Genomic DNA, 19,318 nt, shown 5'->3' on the forward strand with positions numbered 1-19,318 from the left:
CTCAATTTTGGTCGTAAATAGAGAACTATCTGTACATTTTGACCACAGTGCCCAGATTTCTCAAATAGCAAACTGGAAAGGTTGCTTTTAAGAGTTTTCTTCTGTGTTGTACTGGTAACAGTTGATATTTATCTTGTCTATCTGTAAGCTTTATGTGTATGTTTTGCTTATTGACTTTTGAGTTATAATTGTTTCGCTATCAGATGTTTTATTAGTACATCCTTTTGAAGAAGACCTGTTGGATTACTGTAATGCATGGACTAATCCTTGAAGATGATTCAGAAATTGTAGCTGGCCTCAAATAGTGCAAGTGCTACCTGAGTGTCACAGGTGCTACATTACTCCTATAGAAATAACTATGTTGTTCAATATGCTTATTTGTTTTCAATGGAACATCTTTTGCAGGTCCAACCACTGATTAGAGCCACAATATTGCAGTAGTTAAAGTGCAGTACTGCAGGCTACTTCTGCTGACTGCTGGCTGCCTGCAATTTGGCAGTTCAAATCTCACCAGGCTAAAGGTTGACTCAGCCTTCCATCCTTCTGAGGTCAGTAAAATGAGGGCCAAGATTGTTGGGGCAATTTGCTGATTCTGTAAACCGTTTAGACAGAGCTGTGAAGCACTGTAAAGTGGTATATAAGTCTAAGTGCTATTGCTATTATAATCTCCTTCAAATTAAACCTGATTCCTGAGACAACATAAAAAGTCAATTTTGTTTTCCTGAGATCTATATTGTGGAACAAATTCCTGTAAGTGTCAAGGCAGACCTGTTCTTACTACAGGTTAGGAGGGGCTTTAAAACCTATCTTAACCAAGTATTTTAGATTTCTTACATTTTTGTTCTACCCTTCATATAATTTTCTTATATTAAGTCAAACAGATCTATGTTTCTTTAAAACACACATTTTTACAATGTCCTAAACTTACTAAATTTTGAGAGATAGTAGCGGACTGCATATGAATAATATGAAGCTTAAAAAAGCTAAAATTTTCAAAGGGTAACATTCTCTTGAATTACGTACCTACCATGTTTCCCCGAAAATAAGACCCTGTTTTATATTTTTTTGAACCCTGAAATAAGTGCTTGGCCTTATTGCCATGCACTCAAAAGTCTGATTGGGCTTATTATCAGGAGAGATCTTATTTTGGGGAAACAGGATAGTGCATGGAATTTCACAACTGGACCACATAAATGGATTCTCTGTGTCCTTATTATGGCTAAAACACCAACATTGCAACATTGGAAAGATAAATATATGGCCCCATTCACTCAATAGATAGAAAACCTTGTGACATTTGCCATCTTTGAGTGGATTGCCTACAGATGTAGACTTTGTATGGATAAATGTAATGAAATCTAGAACTCATTTACACAAATGATACTGCATTAATAGAAGATAGTTAGGGTTATATAACTGTATTAAAAATTAACATATGTGTACTTGATTATTTACATTAGACAAATATATATAGAATTGCAACAGCTCATTGCTGCAACATTTTTTATTTTTTCCATTCTATATTTCACTTTTTTAATGCACTTCTTTGAAAATGTATGTCTTTGCATTATAATTAACTTCATGTTTTGCTTTTCTTTTTTCTTGTTATTGATTTAAAAACAATAAAAATAAAATTTAAAAAGTCAAACAAATCCATTCGGGTGTGGATGGCATACACATTTGTAAATAAAACAAATGCACAAATAAGACATCCTTTATTAACTGGACTCCCTACGTTTTTTTGTAATGCTTCATCAGACTGTAACATGTACCAACAATACCTTATTTATAAGGTGTCGGAACATAGCTACCATGCTCCCAACGATATAATTTATGCTTTAGTGTTTTCATGATTTCCCAGAGAGAAGAAAATGCTTTTGGAGCCATACTGTTTTCAACTATAGTTCAGTTGCTTTTTTAAATGAGTCTGTCAACTAGATATTTAGTTTCCATGGAAATCCTTGTAACAACTTACACATTTGAATTCTGTAAAGAATGTCTATAATGGGCAACAGAACATTCATTTAACAGGTGCTCTGTGAATATCTGCAAGGATGAATATGCCAAACAAGATTTAAAATAAATAAATAAATCAAAAATATATACACAAATAAAAGTCTTTAATATTTACAACCAACATGCATGCAGAGAATCTAGCCTTCTTTCTCTGAACTAACAGCGTTACTTTTCACAATGTTTAAGAACAGGTTTCCCCACCTTGGCATTTTTCAGATCTGCACACAATACACAGAATACTCAGACAGAATGTGAAGAGGTAACTGGGAATTTAGAGAGCTACAGTCTACCCACAACTAGAAAATTCATTTTATTTTTAGACCAAATTTGCAAGTGTCTATATCTTCCTCTAAGTGCCTCTATCTTTATCAAGCAAGCTGCAGACAAGTTCTCTGTATCTATTGGATACACAAAATAAAACAACAAGTAGTTTACTCTCCTTGCATTTACAAAGAGCCAGAATTGAATTTTTAACTTTCCTAAATCATCAGTCAGTTTTAGGAGTCTGGAACAGAGCCAGCTGGCCGTGTTCAATAGCACGACTCCAAAGAGCATAAAATATAAATTGTCAAAAGGAAAATCTTCTGAAAAGCATCCTTATAATTGGCTTCAAACAGGTGTGAATGATGAATCCATACCATATAAAAGCTATATTGCAATGGAAGACAAGGGAAAAACAATCAGGGGCTCTCCAGATAACAAAACAATAACCACTCCAAAAGACACTAATATGCATGATGAATATTTTTCCTTCTTATTTGAAGTGTAGAGTTTTCATATTGTTCTGAAAGTTACTTACCTACAATATTTCAAAACTTCAAATCATATCACTCAATGGCAGAAACCAGAAACTGGAAACAGTTTCAGAATACCAAGTTCATGTTTAACAATTCTTCAGGTTAACAGAAATGAGAACTAATGTCTTGTAAGTGAAGAAGAAAGTGGCCATGCTTTATCCTACTCAGAAAGGAAGGAAAACTTTCCTTTTCTGTAGTCGATATTAAAATGAAAATCAGACGATTAACTTTTTACAAGGCTAATAAATACTTTTGCGGGCTAGCATCTTTCACAAGTCTATTTATAAAACTATACTGTATATGGTATTTACAAAATGCTATTTATAAACCTATACTGTATACTGTAAGCAAAACAGTTAATTCGGCTGCATTCATCAAGACCTTGGAAGCCACTATTTTCACTAATATCAACTGATATACAAATCTCTAACGCTAATTAACAGGAGTTTTATTTCTGATATAACTTTCTACATAAGCAAATTAGAAAATATGCTTTATTTCATTATGTATTTATTTTTTATTTTTGTTGTTGTAACTGTATGTCTCCAACCTCAAACTTAGCTGTATGTTGGGTTAACAAATCTTTCTTTAATAGTGATTATCAACTTAAATGATACCTTAATAAATCAGTTATCTAATATAATGTTAGTATCATATATGCAAAAATATCATATATATTTTCCAAGGTCTTACAGAAAAGGGGAGTAAGTACATCAGTTTTGCTAATCATAAAATGTATAATGTAAAGATAAAGGAATAGATCAACAGACAGGAAAAGTAAAATAAAAATGTAGGCGAAAAGATGGTGATATGAAGCCATAGCATGAATGGCTCACCTGGGGATTTTGCTGAAGAGCATGTACTGGAGTAGTGGCCACCCCTCTTTACTGTACTCATTCAATTGATAAAAAAGAAAAAGAAGAAAGGTTATTCATAGTCAAGAAGAGAAAATGATAGAGAGAGAGAGAGAAGAAATTCAACTATTTGTTTTCTAGCAAAGATACAATAAACTTAAATATATTACCACAGATACGACTTAAACTAACATAAAAACTCATTAAACTATTGCAAAAAGAAAAAGAGCAGGGATGTTTCAAATGTTTCAAATCTGAATTATTTCAAGTTGAACAATTGTAAGTGTGAAACAGAAACTTTCAAGCATTTTTAAAGAGTTTCAAGCATAACCATGTTATGAGAAAGGTGCGGAAGTCAGTTTGAGATGAAGTTAAAACCATGAATCTAGCATACTTTCTGAGAAATAAATTTAATTACTGTCTGTTTAATTTTAGTGTTATACAATACTGATGCTACATTGTCAAGCACATTCCATTATTTATCACCTTGGTCCTTACACTTGAACTGCAGTGTACATATGATACTTTTGATATTTGTCTTGTTTGTTACCTGAGAACTGCCCTGAGTTCAGCCACCAACTTCTTAAAACATACTGTAATAATGATAATCTTGTGTTTACATTCCCCACAACTTCTGACGTTGAGAAGCTGTTGCTGAGCACATTGTTTTCCACAACTACATTCCAAGTCAAAATGTCTGTAAGTACATTGATTATCTGAATCTAATTCAGTCTGTGTTGAAGTCTGGTTAGGACAAAATAACCCAGTTGCCCAAATTGGTGACTTCTTTCAGAAAAGAGGCAGTGTGACTGTTGACCTGCTTCATTTCATCAGTATTTAACCATCATTTCCAGCTGGTGACTAGAGACTTCCTATACAATAGTCACTCTCTTACTTGAAGGGACAATCTTAATAAATACTATTTTGTACCCTGACAGAGTATATATATTGGCAGCTCTGTTGTACAAAGCACATTTTTGCTTTATATGAAACTACAGGAGTTGGTTATTATAGGTTCTGGAGCTGGGTATTGCCAATATGGAGATTTATTAATTATATTTTATGTCACCTCATTGTTAAATGAATTATGATGGTTTAGCCTTAAAAACACTATGACTTATCCAAAAACAATCAAAATAATTCATTAATAAACTATAATGTTACTATTAAAATGTGAACCTGATAATCTTAGTAATTACTAATTACAAAAATTTGGGGGGGACAGCTTAGTTTTAGCAGCTTTTTTGAAAGTCAAAATGGATGGGGGGGGTTACCCTCAGGATTTCTATCTAGCAGGGGAATATTCCAGAAAGTTAGTGTCATGACAGAAAAAGACAGATTTCTTCCTCTTCGTTGAATGTCCAGTGAGAAGAAACTTCATACCTGATATACTGGATATGGCATTTAGTTTGAAGCAAATAGTTCTATAGCTACCTGGATTCAAAACCACATAAGACTTTATAGATAAAAAAAATACCAGATTTTATATTGCTTGGTGTTCTGTGTGGTATGTAATGGCTCCTGCTTGCCAAAAAGGACTCGCACCATCTGTAGCTTCTCAGCAGTCTTTGAAGGCTGCCTTATCTAGAGCACATTGCAGTAATCTGGGTAGAAGTAATGTGAGTTCTACCAGAAAGGCTTATTTCTCCAGGAATGATCAAAACTGGCACAATAGCTCACTCCAATTATAACTTCCCCCTGCCTATATTTCTTCTATCCACATCCTCCAGCCTCAGGTCAAGACTTCTACTGTATCAATGGCTGATACCAAGGTACAGATGAATAATAATAATGCATGCAGAAAATCACAAAAATACAAAGACCTCATATAGAAGTAGAATGACTATGGAAAAAAAAGGTAGTACCAATGCTAATAGGTGCCCTGTGTGCAATTCTAAAACATCTGGAGGACTACTTAAACATTATCAGCATTGACAAAATCACCACCAGTCAATTGCAAAAGGCAGCTTTCAGGGATATCTCAACTTACAATTGGTTGCTTAAGACTAGTCATAGCTACGATGGACTCAAAAAAAGTTACTTATGACCCATGCTTGAAATTACAACTGCCATACTACTCCTGTGGTCACATGAATGCATTTTAGGCTCTTGGCAACCAGCTCACATTTACAGAATTTTTTTTAAAATTTGATTTATATGCCGCCCTTCTCCGGAGACTCAGGGCAGCTTACAATGCGTTAAGCAATAGCCTTCATACTTTTGTATATTTATACAAAGCCAGCTTATTGCCCCCACAAACTAGGTCCTCAATTTACCTACCTTAGAAAGGATGGAAGGCTGAGTCAACCTTGAGCCTGGTGAGATTCGAACTTACAGTAATTGCAGACAGCTGGTGTTAATCACAATGCTATCAGTCTGCTGAGCCACCAGGCCAAAATAACAGAGTTGGAAGGGTTCTTGGAGGTGTTCTAGTCCAACCCCTGCTCAAGCTGAAACCCTGCTTCTTCTTAAAAATCTCCAGTGTTGGAGTACCCATAACTTCTGGAGGCAACTCATTCCATTGATTAATTGTAAATTTCTTGTTAGTTCTAGGTTGGTTCTCTCCTTGATTGGTTTCCAGCCATTGTTTCTTGTCCTGCTTCCAGGTGCTTTGGAGATTAGGTTGACCCAGTCTTCTTTGTGGCAGCCCCTTAGATATTGGAACACTGCTAGATGCAGTGTCCCAGAATCACATAGTTGTGTTTTGCAAAGCTTTTGCTTTTTTTGGGGGGGGGGGAACGCCCATTGGATAAGCTGAATTTGGGACTTATGATCATTTAACAACCATGTGATTGGCTTAAAAACTGAGTTAAAATTGTATCTGGTTGTGTGGTAACTCAACTTCTGACCCTCACGACTTATAAGCAAAATTCCAGGTTCAATTGTGGTCATAAGTCAGAGTCTACTTGTACTTGGAACAGCTTACATCTTGCAACAATACCTTTACACCATGAAAGAACAACATTTGCTGACACCAGGTCCTTGGAAAGGACTCAGTAAGCAGTTAAAAATGCCAAATCAGTTTAAATATCTGGCAGACTCTGCAACTCACCATAAATTAAATTAAATTAAATTTATATACTGCCCAAATCCCAGGAATTCTGAGGGGTTTACCAATTGTTAAAAACATCTAAAAACAAGGAATACAAAATTACAAAAACAATACAAGTCAAAACAGCACATGCTAATCAATTAAAAACCAACCACCATCATGTATTACCACAGCATAGCCTACCAGACCACCCAAATGAAATTTCCAGCTATTTCTCAATTACTAGTGTCCCTGGCTTTTTCTCTGGTCTCCCACCCCCTTTTGTCCCACCGGGTACCAAATACTTCAAAAAAGCATGTTTTTGGGTCAAGCATTGGCCGCTTTGAAACAGTTGTTCGATGCATGGAACAATCTGTGCATGTAATATTTGGCATATCCCCTGCTCAGATTTATAGTGGTTTAAAGGTTGTAAATTGCTTTGCGGGAACTTGCTTGAGTGCTTGGTTCTTAAATGCCTTCACATGTTCCTTGCTGTTAGTGAAAAAGGCAATGATCACAGTTTCTTATGCTTGCTCTATGGAATTGTCTCCTTAGAGAAGTTGAAATGTTACTGAACATTTAAAAATGAGTTAAGCTTTATTATTTGTTGCAGTACATTAAATGTTTTTTCATATGGTTTCAGAGGTATTTATTCCTTGTTTTGTGTATCGTTTTATTTATTGAATTGGCAATTTTTGTAAGCTTAAAACATTTAGCCACTAATTTCCAATTGCTTGATTCTACCACAAAGGTTGAGCCACATACGAAAAAAATGAATTTCTAAAGAGCAGTTCTGTTTTCAATTACCTGAAGCTGGGGACTTGCTTCGACGTGAAAGCCCAGGACTTTTAGATCCAGAATACCTTGTTGTTCCAGATGCACGAGAATAAGATGATTTCATAACACGGCATTCTGCAAACAACATAGATGGACAGTAGAATAAATATTTTCAATGCACAACCACTTTAATTGAAATATTTTCAATTAAACCACCCACAAAGGTAGAAGTTCCTAAATTGCTGTTCCTAAATACCATGTTTTTGCAAAAATAAGACCTATCCCGAAAATAAACCCTAACTTGATTTGTACATGTGTGCCTAATATAAGCAGCCGCTTGCACCAGACACCATGTGGCGCATTGCATCAGTGCCGCCGTTTGTGGCAGGACACCACATGCTGTGTCATGCCGGTGCCACCGCTCACAACTGGAAGCCGCATAGTGCATCACACTGATGCTGCCACTCTCACGCGCAATGGCACGTACCATGTGGTCTCTTGCCACGAGCGGCAGCACTGGCGCAATGTACCATGTGGCGTCTGGCCTCAAGCGGTTGCAAAACAAATCAGGCAGAGGTGAAACAGGTGTCAGGGCATGGGAGGCTGGCTGCGGTGGTCTTAAAGTAAGTGGGTAAGACATCCCCCCAAAATAAGATCTGGTGCTTATTTTGGGGCCCAAAAGAAAATAAGACTCGGTCTTATTTTCAGGGAAACACGGTAGTTATTATCAAATGAACAAAACACAGTTGCTAACTCAGTGTGTAGTTCTGTTGCAATAAATCTTTCCCCAAGTTGTTTTAAATCTACATTTCATCAAACTGACTTCTTAGTGATGCTGTAAAATAAGAGACTGGAATGTAAATTTATGTTTTTCTGTTAGTACAGTGTGCAATCGTTTTTTAAAAATTCTGTATAGAGATGATTGGGATATTGTAATGTTGTAATATTGTAATGTAATGTTTTGGTGGATTGCTACAGGAGTTCTTCCAATCAGGTAGAGTTTCAGTTATGCTGTATTAACAAAATTCTGCTGTATTACGCACAAAAAGCCTACAGGATCATGTTTGGCACCAAAATAATTTACTGAGATGAATTGATGAGAATAAGATCAGAGGCATCATGTTCTGAAATTCCAACAGTATATTCTTCAAATCTCCCCTTATATGTGATTTGGGGCTGGGGTGTGTCTTAGTAATTTACTAGAAAATGGGTCTGTTCGGATTCAAAGTATCTAAACCTGAAGCTTATTAAATGCCTTAAACATTAAATCAGCAGCCAACCTCCTATAAATTGGTTAGAGACTTAAATATTCTGATGATATCACAAGTTTAATAAATAAATAATAAAAATGCTTGTATATTCCGCCAAGATGTGATCAGATAAGTTACTCTATAAAAGGGGTGTCAAACTCGTGTCATCATGGCGGGGTCACGTATCGCAACTTTTTCCCCTTCGCTAAACCAGGCATGGGCATGGCCAGTGCATGATGCATCCGGCCCATGAGCCGTGAGTTTGACAGCCCTGCTCTATAAAAATGGATGATATATTGTGTATATCATGATCAGTCATTGAGTTACTACATACAAATACATACAAATTGGTTAAATAATGGATTCTTATAATTTATAAAGCATTTTAGGTGTGTATGCTTACCACTATGGTCCAGAACAAAATCATCTTGAGCATAACGGTATTTTTCAGGTCCACAGGCAATAAAAACGTCATCGTCACCAAAAAAGTCTTGCAAACAGGTAACCTTTAAAAAAAAAAAGCAACATGTCACAAGGGCTGTCAGAGGCTGAGAAAGAGACTTCACATTATGCATTTATGATAGGCAATTACTGTTGCTTGTACCATTAAAAGTTAAACACAAATAGACAATGAGTATATGTACAATTTCTGTTTTTTAATTTTTCTATTACCCCAATGTCATGACTCTGGATGCTATACATGAATCTCAACAGTGATCTTAACATGAAAATAATCACATCAATAAAAACTATCAGGAACCAGTAATGGATGACATCCTTCTATTAAGCGGCATGGAAAGACCATTCTATGCCATAGCATTGGGATCCCAACTCTTCCGACCCATGCTCCCTCCCTTCTCAAGAGGACAGCACCCTAAGAAGGCCCTCTCTGAATGACCTAAAAGAAAGAGAAGACTAATTCTGCATAAGGCAGTGCTTAAAGTAATCCAGTGTCATGCCATATAACAGACATGGCGAACCTATGGCACACGTGCCAGAGGTGGCACGCAGCACCCTCCCTGTGGGCACGCGAGCCGTCAGCCCAGCTCAGCTCTGCCGTGCATGCGCGTGCACCTCCCGCCAGCCAGCTGGTCTTTGGATCTCTGCCGCACATGCATGGGGGATGGGGTGCATGTGGAAGTGTGTGCATGCACAGGGTGGGGCACATGCAGGGGCCCCACGTGTGCATGCATAGGGAGCAGGGTGCATGCATGGGGGGCCATGCACGCATGCATGGGGGCGGGGCACATGCGCAGGGCTGCAAATGGATTGCATTTTCGGGGTTAGGTTGCACATGCACACATTTGCACATGCACATGCGTGCTTTGGGCACTCAGTCCAGAAAAGATTAGCCATATAAGGTTTTATAGGTATAGCACTTTGAATTGGGATTGGAAGCAGCAGAGCACCAAAAAAATAAGTGTCATTCTACATTCCCAGAAAGAGCACATTTTACAGGTCTAACCATGTAGTAAAAGGTTATGAGTTACTGCCATTAACATCTTTTAGTCAAGGTAGAGCCCTGACTGGTACTTCCTAGTCATAAACCTATTTCTTCAGAGAAACCATGACTTCAATCTAGAGCTAAAAGTGGGATTAATTAGTTAAGAAAGCCAAAATCTCTATAAACAAATAGTAAGACTGTTTTGCTTAGGCTTAGTGAGATTACCTCTAGCCCCAAGACATTAGTTCAGGGCCTCCACAGCACTTCAGCCCCAACCCAGTATGGCAAAATATAATTGATGTAGGATAGTAATGGTATGTCACTCTTAACTGACAGGTGGCTACTCTAGTAATTCCACATACATGTTAAATAACATTAGGAAGAAGACCAAGCTCGATGGTGTGACACACTAGACTAGAGCAAGCATCAGCTCTACCTTTCTTCTCCTGTGACCACTGAATGGGGCTACTCAGTCAATGCAACATGGTACCTCCAGCCCCCAGTCCAGAAGCATACCATGTTTTTTGGTACCAAAGTTTGTTCAGATATAATAGGACCAGAAGTGTTGTCCTCCTTTCATGCAAATCCTTATGGTCACCCACTTCAGGACCCAAAAACTAAATTTATTATGGAACCAATAAAGTATTTTAATGCCAGGTTTGCATGTTCAAAATCAAGGCCCATGGGCCAAATGTGGCCTGTGGGTTGTTTAGATCTGGCCCATGGGGCCACCCTAGAAACAGCAAAAGACTGGCCCACGGTGCCTTGGGCCCTGTTTTTGCTGGCCGGGAGCTGCAGGAAGCTGTTGCAGCTGAAAATGGAGCCCAGGGGGGCCGCACACAGCTCCCTGGGCTTCGTTTTCACTGGCAGAGGGCTTGCAAAACAAAGTAAAAACAAAACAAAAGGATAAATGTTTCCCCTTTTGCATTTGAGCATGCCAAGAAGGGACAGGAAAGGAGAAAGGGAAAGAGGAAAGACAAAGAAAAAGAAGGGAAGATGGGAAGAGAAAGTTTATAATGAAATTGAGGGAAGATCTGAAGGAAATCCTGCCATAGCACTTAGCCACCACAGGTGCCCCGACACGAGTGACACCCCCCTGGCCACACCTACCCCATTCACCCCCACCCGGGGCCCCTGAGGTCAAACACAACCCTGATGTGCCCCTCAACGAAATCAAGTTTGACATCCCTGATTTAGAAGTGAAGAAGACATGATTAAACTTCATTATGTGGAAGTTATTATTCAAACAAACTTAAGAGATTCAGTGAATGACAAAACAGGTCTAACCAATAGATTTCACTTTCACAAAATAGTGTCAGTGCTAGAGGTACCAGAATATATATTTTTAAAAGTGTGTTAGACAAATTCATGAAGGCTACAGATAACCGAATAAGATACAGAGATATCTTTAAGAATAAAATGCTTTTTGAAGGATGACTGAAAGTAATATAATATCACCTGATATGAATGCACTATAAAATAAATGTTACTTAAAGCAAAGTTCGATCTATTATTTGCTTAGCTTTCTTGGCAATTTCTTTTATTCATTTTTGGCTGCCTTCTAGCATGCATTTGATATTATTTGTTTAGAAGCATTCTTAAAATTGTCCATGAACTACTGTACAACTGTATGTGGAATTGCCCTTGAGAAGTATTTGGTAAGGAACCAAACCATCACACTATTTCCTGAGGCTGCCTCCAGAAATTTATGATTCATTGTGAAAGATAATTTGACTCAGAACTGGACTTATGACTTTATCATGTGATTTTATTGAAGAACATTGAGCATTATGATTAGGGAGAGGATTCCTTCCTCTGATTATTCCTTCACTGGAAGCAAAACTGATGGGAAGGCATTCTTGATGGCTTCTCATAAGCTTTGTCTTCCGGCAAGAAGAACTGCTTCTATTTATTTTTACAATGTAGACAAGACCTTTGATGTATAGGCATGCTTTGTCTATGGAGCTGTAGAAGTATGCAAAATATTTTCTTGGTGTGTTTTTTTTAAAATAAGAACTATAGTTTTAATCATTTATTTTGCTATAGGCATAACTGGCAAAAAGGTAGGATATAACATAAATCATATAAAATAAATCCCTAAATAGACTAACTGAAATAGACAATGAAACATACTGAACAGAACTGAAATTATAAACATTTTGTAAGGTAATAAGAAATGTCTTATCATGTTTATGATATCGAGACTCATTCACGGGAAGTTACACCAAGAAGTGGAAGCAGGGGTGGGTTCAATTTACCTTTACTACCAGTTTGCAATGGGGCCGCGCACTGTTCTGCGCATGCGCAGAAGCATTTTGATGACATCAGGGTCAGTGGGCGGAGCCTCCCGTCGGTTTTACTACTGGTTTTATAGAACCGGTGCAAACCAGGGGCAATGCACCACTGAGTGGAAGCTACAATAAGAGCCACGGTGGTGCAGTGGTTAGAGTGCAGTACTGCAGGTTACCTCTGCTGATCACCAGCTGCCAGCAGTTTGGCAGATCGAATCTCACCAGGCTCAAAGTTGACTCAGCCTTCCATCCTTCCCAGGTGGGTAAAATGAGGACCCAGATTGTTGGGGGCAATATGTTGATTCTGTAAACTGCTTAGAGAGGGCTGTAAAGCACTATGAAGCGGTATATAAGTCTAAGTGCTAGTGCTATTGCTATTGCTACACTTTTCTCCCTTGACACAAACCCTGCCATTTTAACTGGGAAATTTCTGTATGAATGCTATTGATAATGGCAATTGATTCCATTTTACTGTCGTTAATATTGACTAAATAGGGAATCTGATCTGTTTTTAGTCCTGTTTTCATAATACAGAAATTGGAACACTCACAATATGAACTTGTCCAACATCAGTTGAGTTATACTGGCTTCCTAAAGGCGATTTCCCATTTACCATCTCTTTATGGAAGAAAAAAGCTTACACACAAACAACTTTTAATGATGCTACAAAGCGAGTTTACAAATGGAGTGCTCCAAATAATTTAACGACTGAGCAAGGCTTTAGCTGCAACCTGAATACTTAAGCAAGGTTGGGATAATCTCAGGATTTTTATAATAAAGGAGAAAGGAAAAGCACATTCCCCTTTGGTCTGCTGTCATTTAAAAGATTATCTCCTATTCCATCTAGACCAGCCCTAAATGATGAGAGAAGTTTAGGACAGATTATTTATTTGACTGCAACTTTTGAAAAGCCTGCACACTGGTCTTAATCTCAGCAATCAAAACATAGATTTCCATGACAATTTAATCTATGATCGTTATGACTAAACAGTTGTCTTTCTTTCCACAGCCTACAGTCAGCAACAATTGCTCTGTGAAAGATAAAACAACTTTCTTAAAAATGAAGAAAAACAACTTTTCCCCAATGCTTTCTAAAGACAGTAAACATATCTGATGGTTAGAGCAATGTTTTATCTTACCCCATGAAAGCTATCTGAATTTCATTCTAGAAAGGAATTATGAAAAAAAATACTACTTAATAAAAATATGTGGATAGTGTGAAGACCCAGGCTGAAGAGTATAGATTTTTATTTTTAAAAAATCTATCCAACTCTTTCTAATGACACTTACTATTTAGTAAGTATATTAACACTTCATTCTTTTTGCCTAACGGGGATGTTTGTATTTTTTATCCCACAACAATGATAAATACTGGCTGGATTGAAGGAAGGCTTTTGGTGCTTGTAACAGAGAAATACTAAAACTATGAATTCTTTTCAGCTTTTTCATACCTAATTGTACAAGGCACTAGAAAGCAGAGCAGTTGTCATGGCAGCTAAATCATGGGAAACAGCTGGCTGAATTTACAGTACGGCCATCTGTAGGCTGAAATATGCAGCACTGAGCATTTGCATGAATCTATTATCAAGTTCAGTGACAAGCTCTCTCCACCCAACATTCAATTGGCTTGAGCATAACCTCACTGACAAAAGATAGACAAAAGATAAACATCTACACTGCCTGCTTTTTTTGAGGATAAATTAACTATTAAATTCCCCTCCCCCTAGTGAATCGGTTTGGCAAGGCAAATACTTTTAACTCTTTCCTAGCCTGCTTGAGCCACAGAAATGCAACAGATTCTTTTTTATAAAGATCTCCGTTGTTGTTCCTTTAAAAACAACAACAATAAAATGCCTTAAAAGAAGCTGGCGAAGGTAGACAATATTATTTAACTCATGCTTTGTAAGGCTCATTGTGCAACAGCAGAAAACATATGCCAAAGAATAGTCTTCTGTTTTTCACACTCTTCTTTGTCTTCCTGTTCAATCATCTCATACCAATTATATCTGCTGTATGCTTATGAATTAAAAAAACACAAGGAAAATGAAGTAAGAAATTGTCTACAAACACAGGAAAAAGAATATAACAATTCTTAATAAATACATGTATATCATGACCTGTTATGTTGAACAGATATCTAAAATTAAATGTTTGAGTGCAAAAATAGCACCAAAATTTAAATTTTATTAATATTATTTCTTTCTCTTATTTTAATACGTTAAAGTTTTAACAGTAATGTTATATCTGCATTTTTAATACACTTTTAATACACTAAAATAGTATAAACCTTAGGATTTTTATTGTAATATTTTTATTTGCTAATCAATTCAGTGCAAAAATACCAGCAAAATATGCTACAATCTACTGAGGGGAGACATGTACAAAGCAAATTGTAGCTTGGTTTATACACCAGTTTACTTTTATAACAGAATGTCAATTAAAATTCTCAGTGATCCAGGTAGAGTTTTCTGGAAGCTGAATCAAGGCAACTGGATTTCTTCTCATATGGTGAGAAATGTTTTGCTGCTTATCCAAATAGCTTCTTCAGTCTGAGCAAGTTGGTTACGGAGACTTTATATATGTCCTCCAGGGTGGTTTCATTTCTCATCTAATCTGATCTACATTGAGAGTTTACGCACCGGAAACAAATTCCTTGTTGTCTAATCACACTTGGCCAATAAAGAATTCTATTCCCATTCGTATTCCCCTTCCCTTCTATTCTGGATAGGCTCCTTAGGTGAGTACACAGAAAGTCATTGGGATGTAAATGTCCCACCCCTAAATCCTTTATCCTAGGTGGTCATTACATGACACCTCCCTAGTGAGCCTGTGAAGAGCCTTGGTAGTACAGTGGTCTAAAGCACCCTGTTATTAAGACCAGCTGCCTGCAATTACTGCAGGTTCGAATCTCGCCAGGCTCAAGGTTGACTCAGCCTTCCATCCTTTCTAAGGTAGGTAAATTGAGGACCCAGTTGTGGGGGCAATAAGCTGACTTTGTATAAATATACAAAAGGATGAAGGCTATTGCTTAGCACATTGTAAGCCACCCTGAGTCTCCGGAGAAGGGCGGCATATAAATCAAATTAAAAAAAAAAGTGGTCTTCATCTTCCTGGGGACTGATGCAAGAGCAGCATAAAAAATGGAGGACAGCTTGTATCTGAGGCCTGCACCTCTATTGAAGGAAGGTTTTTCCACTTTGGCATAAATGGATTCCTTCATTCCTCTTTCAAACCATCTATCTTCCCTGTCCAAAATGTGAACAATATTATCCTCAAATAGCAATAGCACTTAGACTTATATACCACTTCACAGCGCTTCCCAACCCTCTCTAAGCAGTTTACAGAGTCACCATATTGCCCTCAACAATCTGGGTCCTCATTTTACCGACCTCGGAAGGATGGAAGGCTGAGTCAACATTGAGCCTGGTGAAATTCGATCTGCAAATTGCAGGCAGCCAGCAGTCAGCAGAAGTAGCCTGCAGTACTGCACTCTAACCATTGCGCCACCATGGTTCAAAAGATAATAAATGACAGTATACTCTGATTCTGGCCCTGTGGTCCTGTACTGGGCCAACCTCTTATGTAAAGGTTGCTTAGTTTCTCCAATGTAGAGTTCTGAACACTCCTCACTGAATTTGACTGTATAGATTACATTACTCTTATATTTTGGTGTCTGATCTTTGGGGTGGACAGTGCTCCATCTCAGTGTATTGGTGGGTTGAAAGAACACAGGTATGTAGTGTTTTTCCAATATCTGTTTTAGCTTCTTAGATATACTGGCTATGTAAGGAATAACCAAGTTCTTCCATTGACTCCGAGTCTCAGTTCTATCTGCCAGTCTTTCTAGCAGCATCTTTTTGTATGTGATTTAAAAGAATAAAACAACTGGAATCAATTTACAGGAGAATTTAGCTTTAGGTGTGGATTGCAAAAGGCAGTTTCCCCTAATAAAATATGGGGAGTGTGGCCCATAAGAGATCCCACACCAGATGGTGCCACAGATTATTTTTTTTTATGTGACATAAAGGAGAAATATTAAGAACTGCACCCATATTTTCATTCTGATCTACTTTTTGAAGTACATTTCTTGGGAAGCAATTTGCTGGGAAAATGTATTTCTTAACTTTAAAAAGGATGCAGATTCTGATTTGTTTCATAAACAAATACTTGTTATATATACAAATACTTTGTTTGCAACTTCTATGTACTGGTTGATACTGAAAGCAATTTATTTTTTCTTCATTTTCACAATTTTAATTTATAGTCTAGCCAATAGTACTTTTTTCAATGATTCATCATGCTATTAGTATTAACTGAATTTTAAAAAAGTGATTAAAATGACTAACAATAATATCAATAAATTAATATTTATTTACATGTATGGATTTTAAAAAGTGTCTGTACAAGTAAAAAATGTGAATGTTCCTGGACATTTTCTCACTAAAACTAGTCTTCCAATTATTCTTTAAACATATTCACCATGTTAATTTATTAATATTATAGATCTGTTTCTATATGTTCTGGAATAGTCCCATTCAGAACAGATTTTTATTTACAAATTTTGCTTAAGAAGAAAGCTCACAACTCAATTATCTTAAAAGCAAAATCCAAGTAATCCTGGCTGTCTATTCTTATAAACATAAGAGCTTGCTTCTAGAGTTCTGGTAAGTGGAACCATTCCAAGCTAGCTGCATTGCTTCCAAGATGCAAACATAATAGATTCCTGAATCTGGCACATCTCCAAGTAAATGAAAACAAGGTTCTACTGTTTAAAGACAAATACTGAACAGCATTCCATCTTTGAAAGGAAAGGAAGCTTCAATGGAAAAGAAAACCATACTCGGGTCCAGATGTGAGTTACAGTAAAACATCAATCAAGCACAGATATTGAAATGCCCATTTTGTACAAGATATAATGCTTTATGTGGCCTTGGATAAGATTCACATTAAGAAAACAGGACGTGGGCTAACATTTTGCAAGAGGAAATGCTGTTTGGAGGACAAAGGAAAGGAAGTCTAATTGTACAGTACTCTCACTAATAATTGGAAATGTATGTGGTGAACAATATTACCTACTTAAGCAATGATTAAGTAAATAATGTTCATAGGAATTGCTGAAATAGAATGTGAGGATAGTTAAGAATAATTTGTTACATATAGACATGGATCCTTCTTCTGCAAGTTATTGCAATAGATAACTACAATCTTTAAGAAAACATGTTTCATTCACCAAGTACAATTCAGAACAGATATTTGAATTTTAAGGCAAATATTACTGTATTAATATATCTTCTTATTATACCAACATTGCATTAACAGCTAAATTATTTTGTGGCTCATAATCCTTTCCCATCAATTTCTTTTTTAAGTGTAATTATATTGACCTTTAATAAAGATGTATTTCTGATTACAATTGAATGTCTGCTTCACTTTAAAGAGCATCTCTACAAGTCTTTCATCATAGTTTTGATTCTATATGAATCATTAAAGTAGCTGAAATTTTCCAAGCTTCTGAGGCGGTTTCAAAAACTGCATGCTTAGTTTCATTGAAATATTTTTTTCAAATCCTTTGCAAAGTCATATGAAAAAGTGATCCATGACTTAAGATGCTATGGTGGACAATGTCAAACATTTTGAGGGAATTTCTTAAATAGGCTGGTTCATTCTTAACTGAAAGGAAATTTACATTTTTCTCTCATAACATTAAAATATCTCTATAGTCTATGAAAATTAATATACCTTGTAGATTATATCGTGGAAATTATGGAATGCTATTTCTCCTTTTTTCAAGTGCCTTCAGAAATTTCTAAAAAGATAAGGTGTTTTTCTAAAGACCGATTCAGCATATAACAAGGAAAGGTCATTTCCTGAAGGCTCAATCTATAACCTTCTAAATGAATGAATGAATGAATGAATGAATGAATGAATGAATACTCCAGAAACTGATGTCCCACAGGTTTTGTTCTTTGGTACAGAACAAAACTAACTTTGAAGTGAGACTTAAAGGAAAAGATAAAGGTTCCCCTCGTACATATGTGCTAGTCGTTCCCGTTTCTAGGGGGCGGTCCTCATCTCAGTTTCAAAGCCCAGGAACCAGCGCTATCCAAAGATGTCTCCATGGTCATGTGGCTGGCATGACGAAATGCCAAAGGCACACGGACCGCTGTTACCTTCCCACCAAAGTGGTCCCTATTTTTCTACTTGCATTTTTTACGTGCTTTTGAACTGCTAGGTTGGCAAAAGCTGGGACCAGTAATGGGAGCTCACCCCATTACGTGGCACTAGGGATTCGAACCACTGAACTACCAACCTTTCAATCAACAAGCTCAGCATCTTAGCCACTGAGCCACCGTATCCCTCTTGAAGTGAGATTTAGGAACTGCCAAACTTGAATAGCAAACATGCAGTTCACACAAGGAAACAGAACAATCTTTCTGATCTGGAAGAGTTCTATAAGTAACTGGGGGAGGGGGGTGTTTAAAAATTAAGAGTAAAGACTTTTACTGGCTACAGGAAATGTTTAGAAGCTGCAATTTCTTCCAAAGGAAACATTACAAAGTGCTGACTTGAAAGGTGCCTAAACTTTGGGCATCTGCCATTTTCACTACTTTCTTATTTTGAACCTGTAAACAATTGAATGTAAGTAGTAAGTATAATTTAAATTTGTGGAAAAATGTTGTCTATAACTTTTTACCATGTTGAGATTGTGTAAACTTTTGGTTCTTTGAAACATACAATTTGACTAGAATGTTTAAACTTTTTCATAGTATGCTAATGTTAACTTTATTAAGTATACATGCTGACAAAAGATAATGACTTTTATTGATACAAGAATATTCAATACAGTATGCCCTAAAT

At 36.8% G+C, this 19,318-nt stretch overlaps 1 protein-coding gene across 7 annotated transcripts in view; it reads right to left on the reverse strand.

Annotated features, from left to right (window-relative positions):
- Positions 1 to 19,318, reverse strand: part of DCLK2 (doublecortin like kinase 2) — a 66,563-nt gene that overhangs the window by 31,001 nt on the left and 16,244 nt on the right. For 4 of the 7 annotated variants that reach the window (XR_015729054.1, XR_015729055.1, XR_004595547.3 and 1 more), the window contains exons 3-4: positions 9,129 to 9,231; positions 7,506 to 7,610 (exon numbers count right to left, since the gene is read on the reverse strand). Coding sequence is in view for 2 of the 7 variants with exons in the window: in XM_034442717.3 (XP_034298608.1) it covers positions 7,506 to 7,610; positions 9,129 to 9,231 (208 nt within the window). In the remaining 5 variants the exon portion in view is untranslated. Of the gene's footprint in view, positions 1 to 3,649; positions 3,701 to 7,505; positions 7,611 to 9,128; positions 9,232 to 19,318 lie in introns of all 7 variants that reach the window. The other 3 variants (XR_015729053.1, XR_004595546.3, XM_034442715.3) reach the window with 1 other exon arrangement.

Source organism: Pantherophis guttatus, chromosome 8 (assembly GCF_059756535.1).
Source record: "Pantherophis guttatus breed Tessera chromosome 8, ASM5975653v1, whole genome shotgun sequence".
In the NCBI taxonomy this organism is placed as follows: domain Eukaryota; kingdom Metazoa; phylum Chordata; class Lepidosauria; order Squamata; family Colubridae; genus Pantherophis; species Pantherophis guttatus.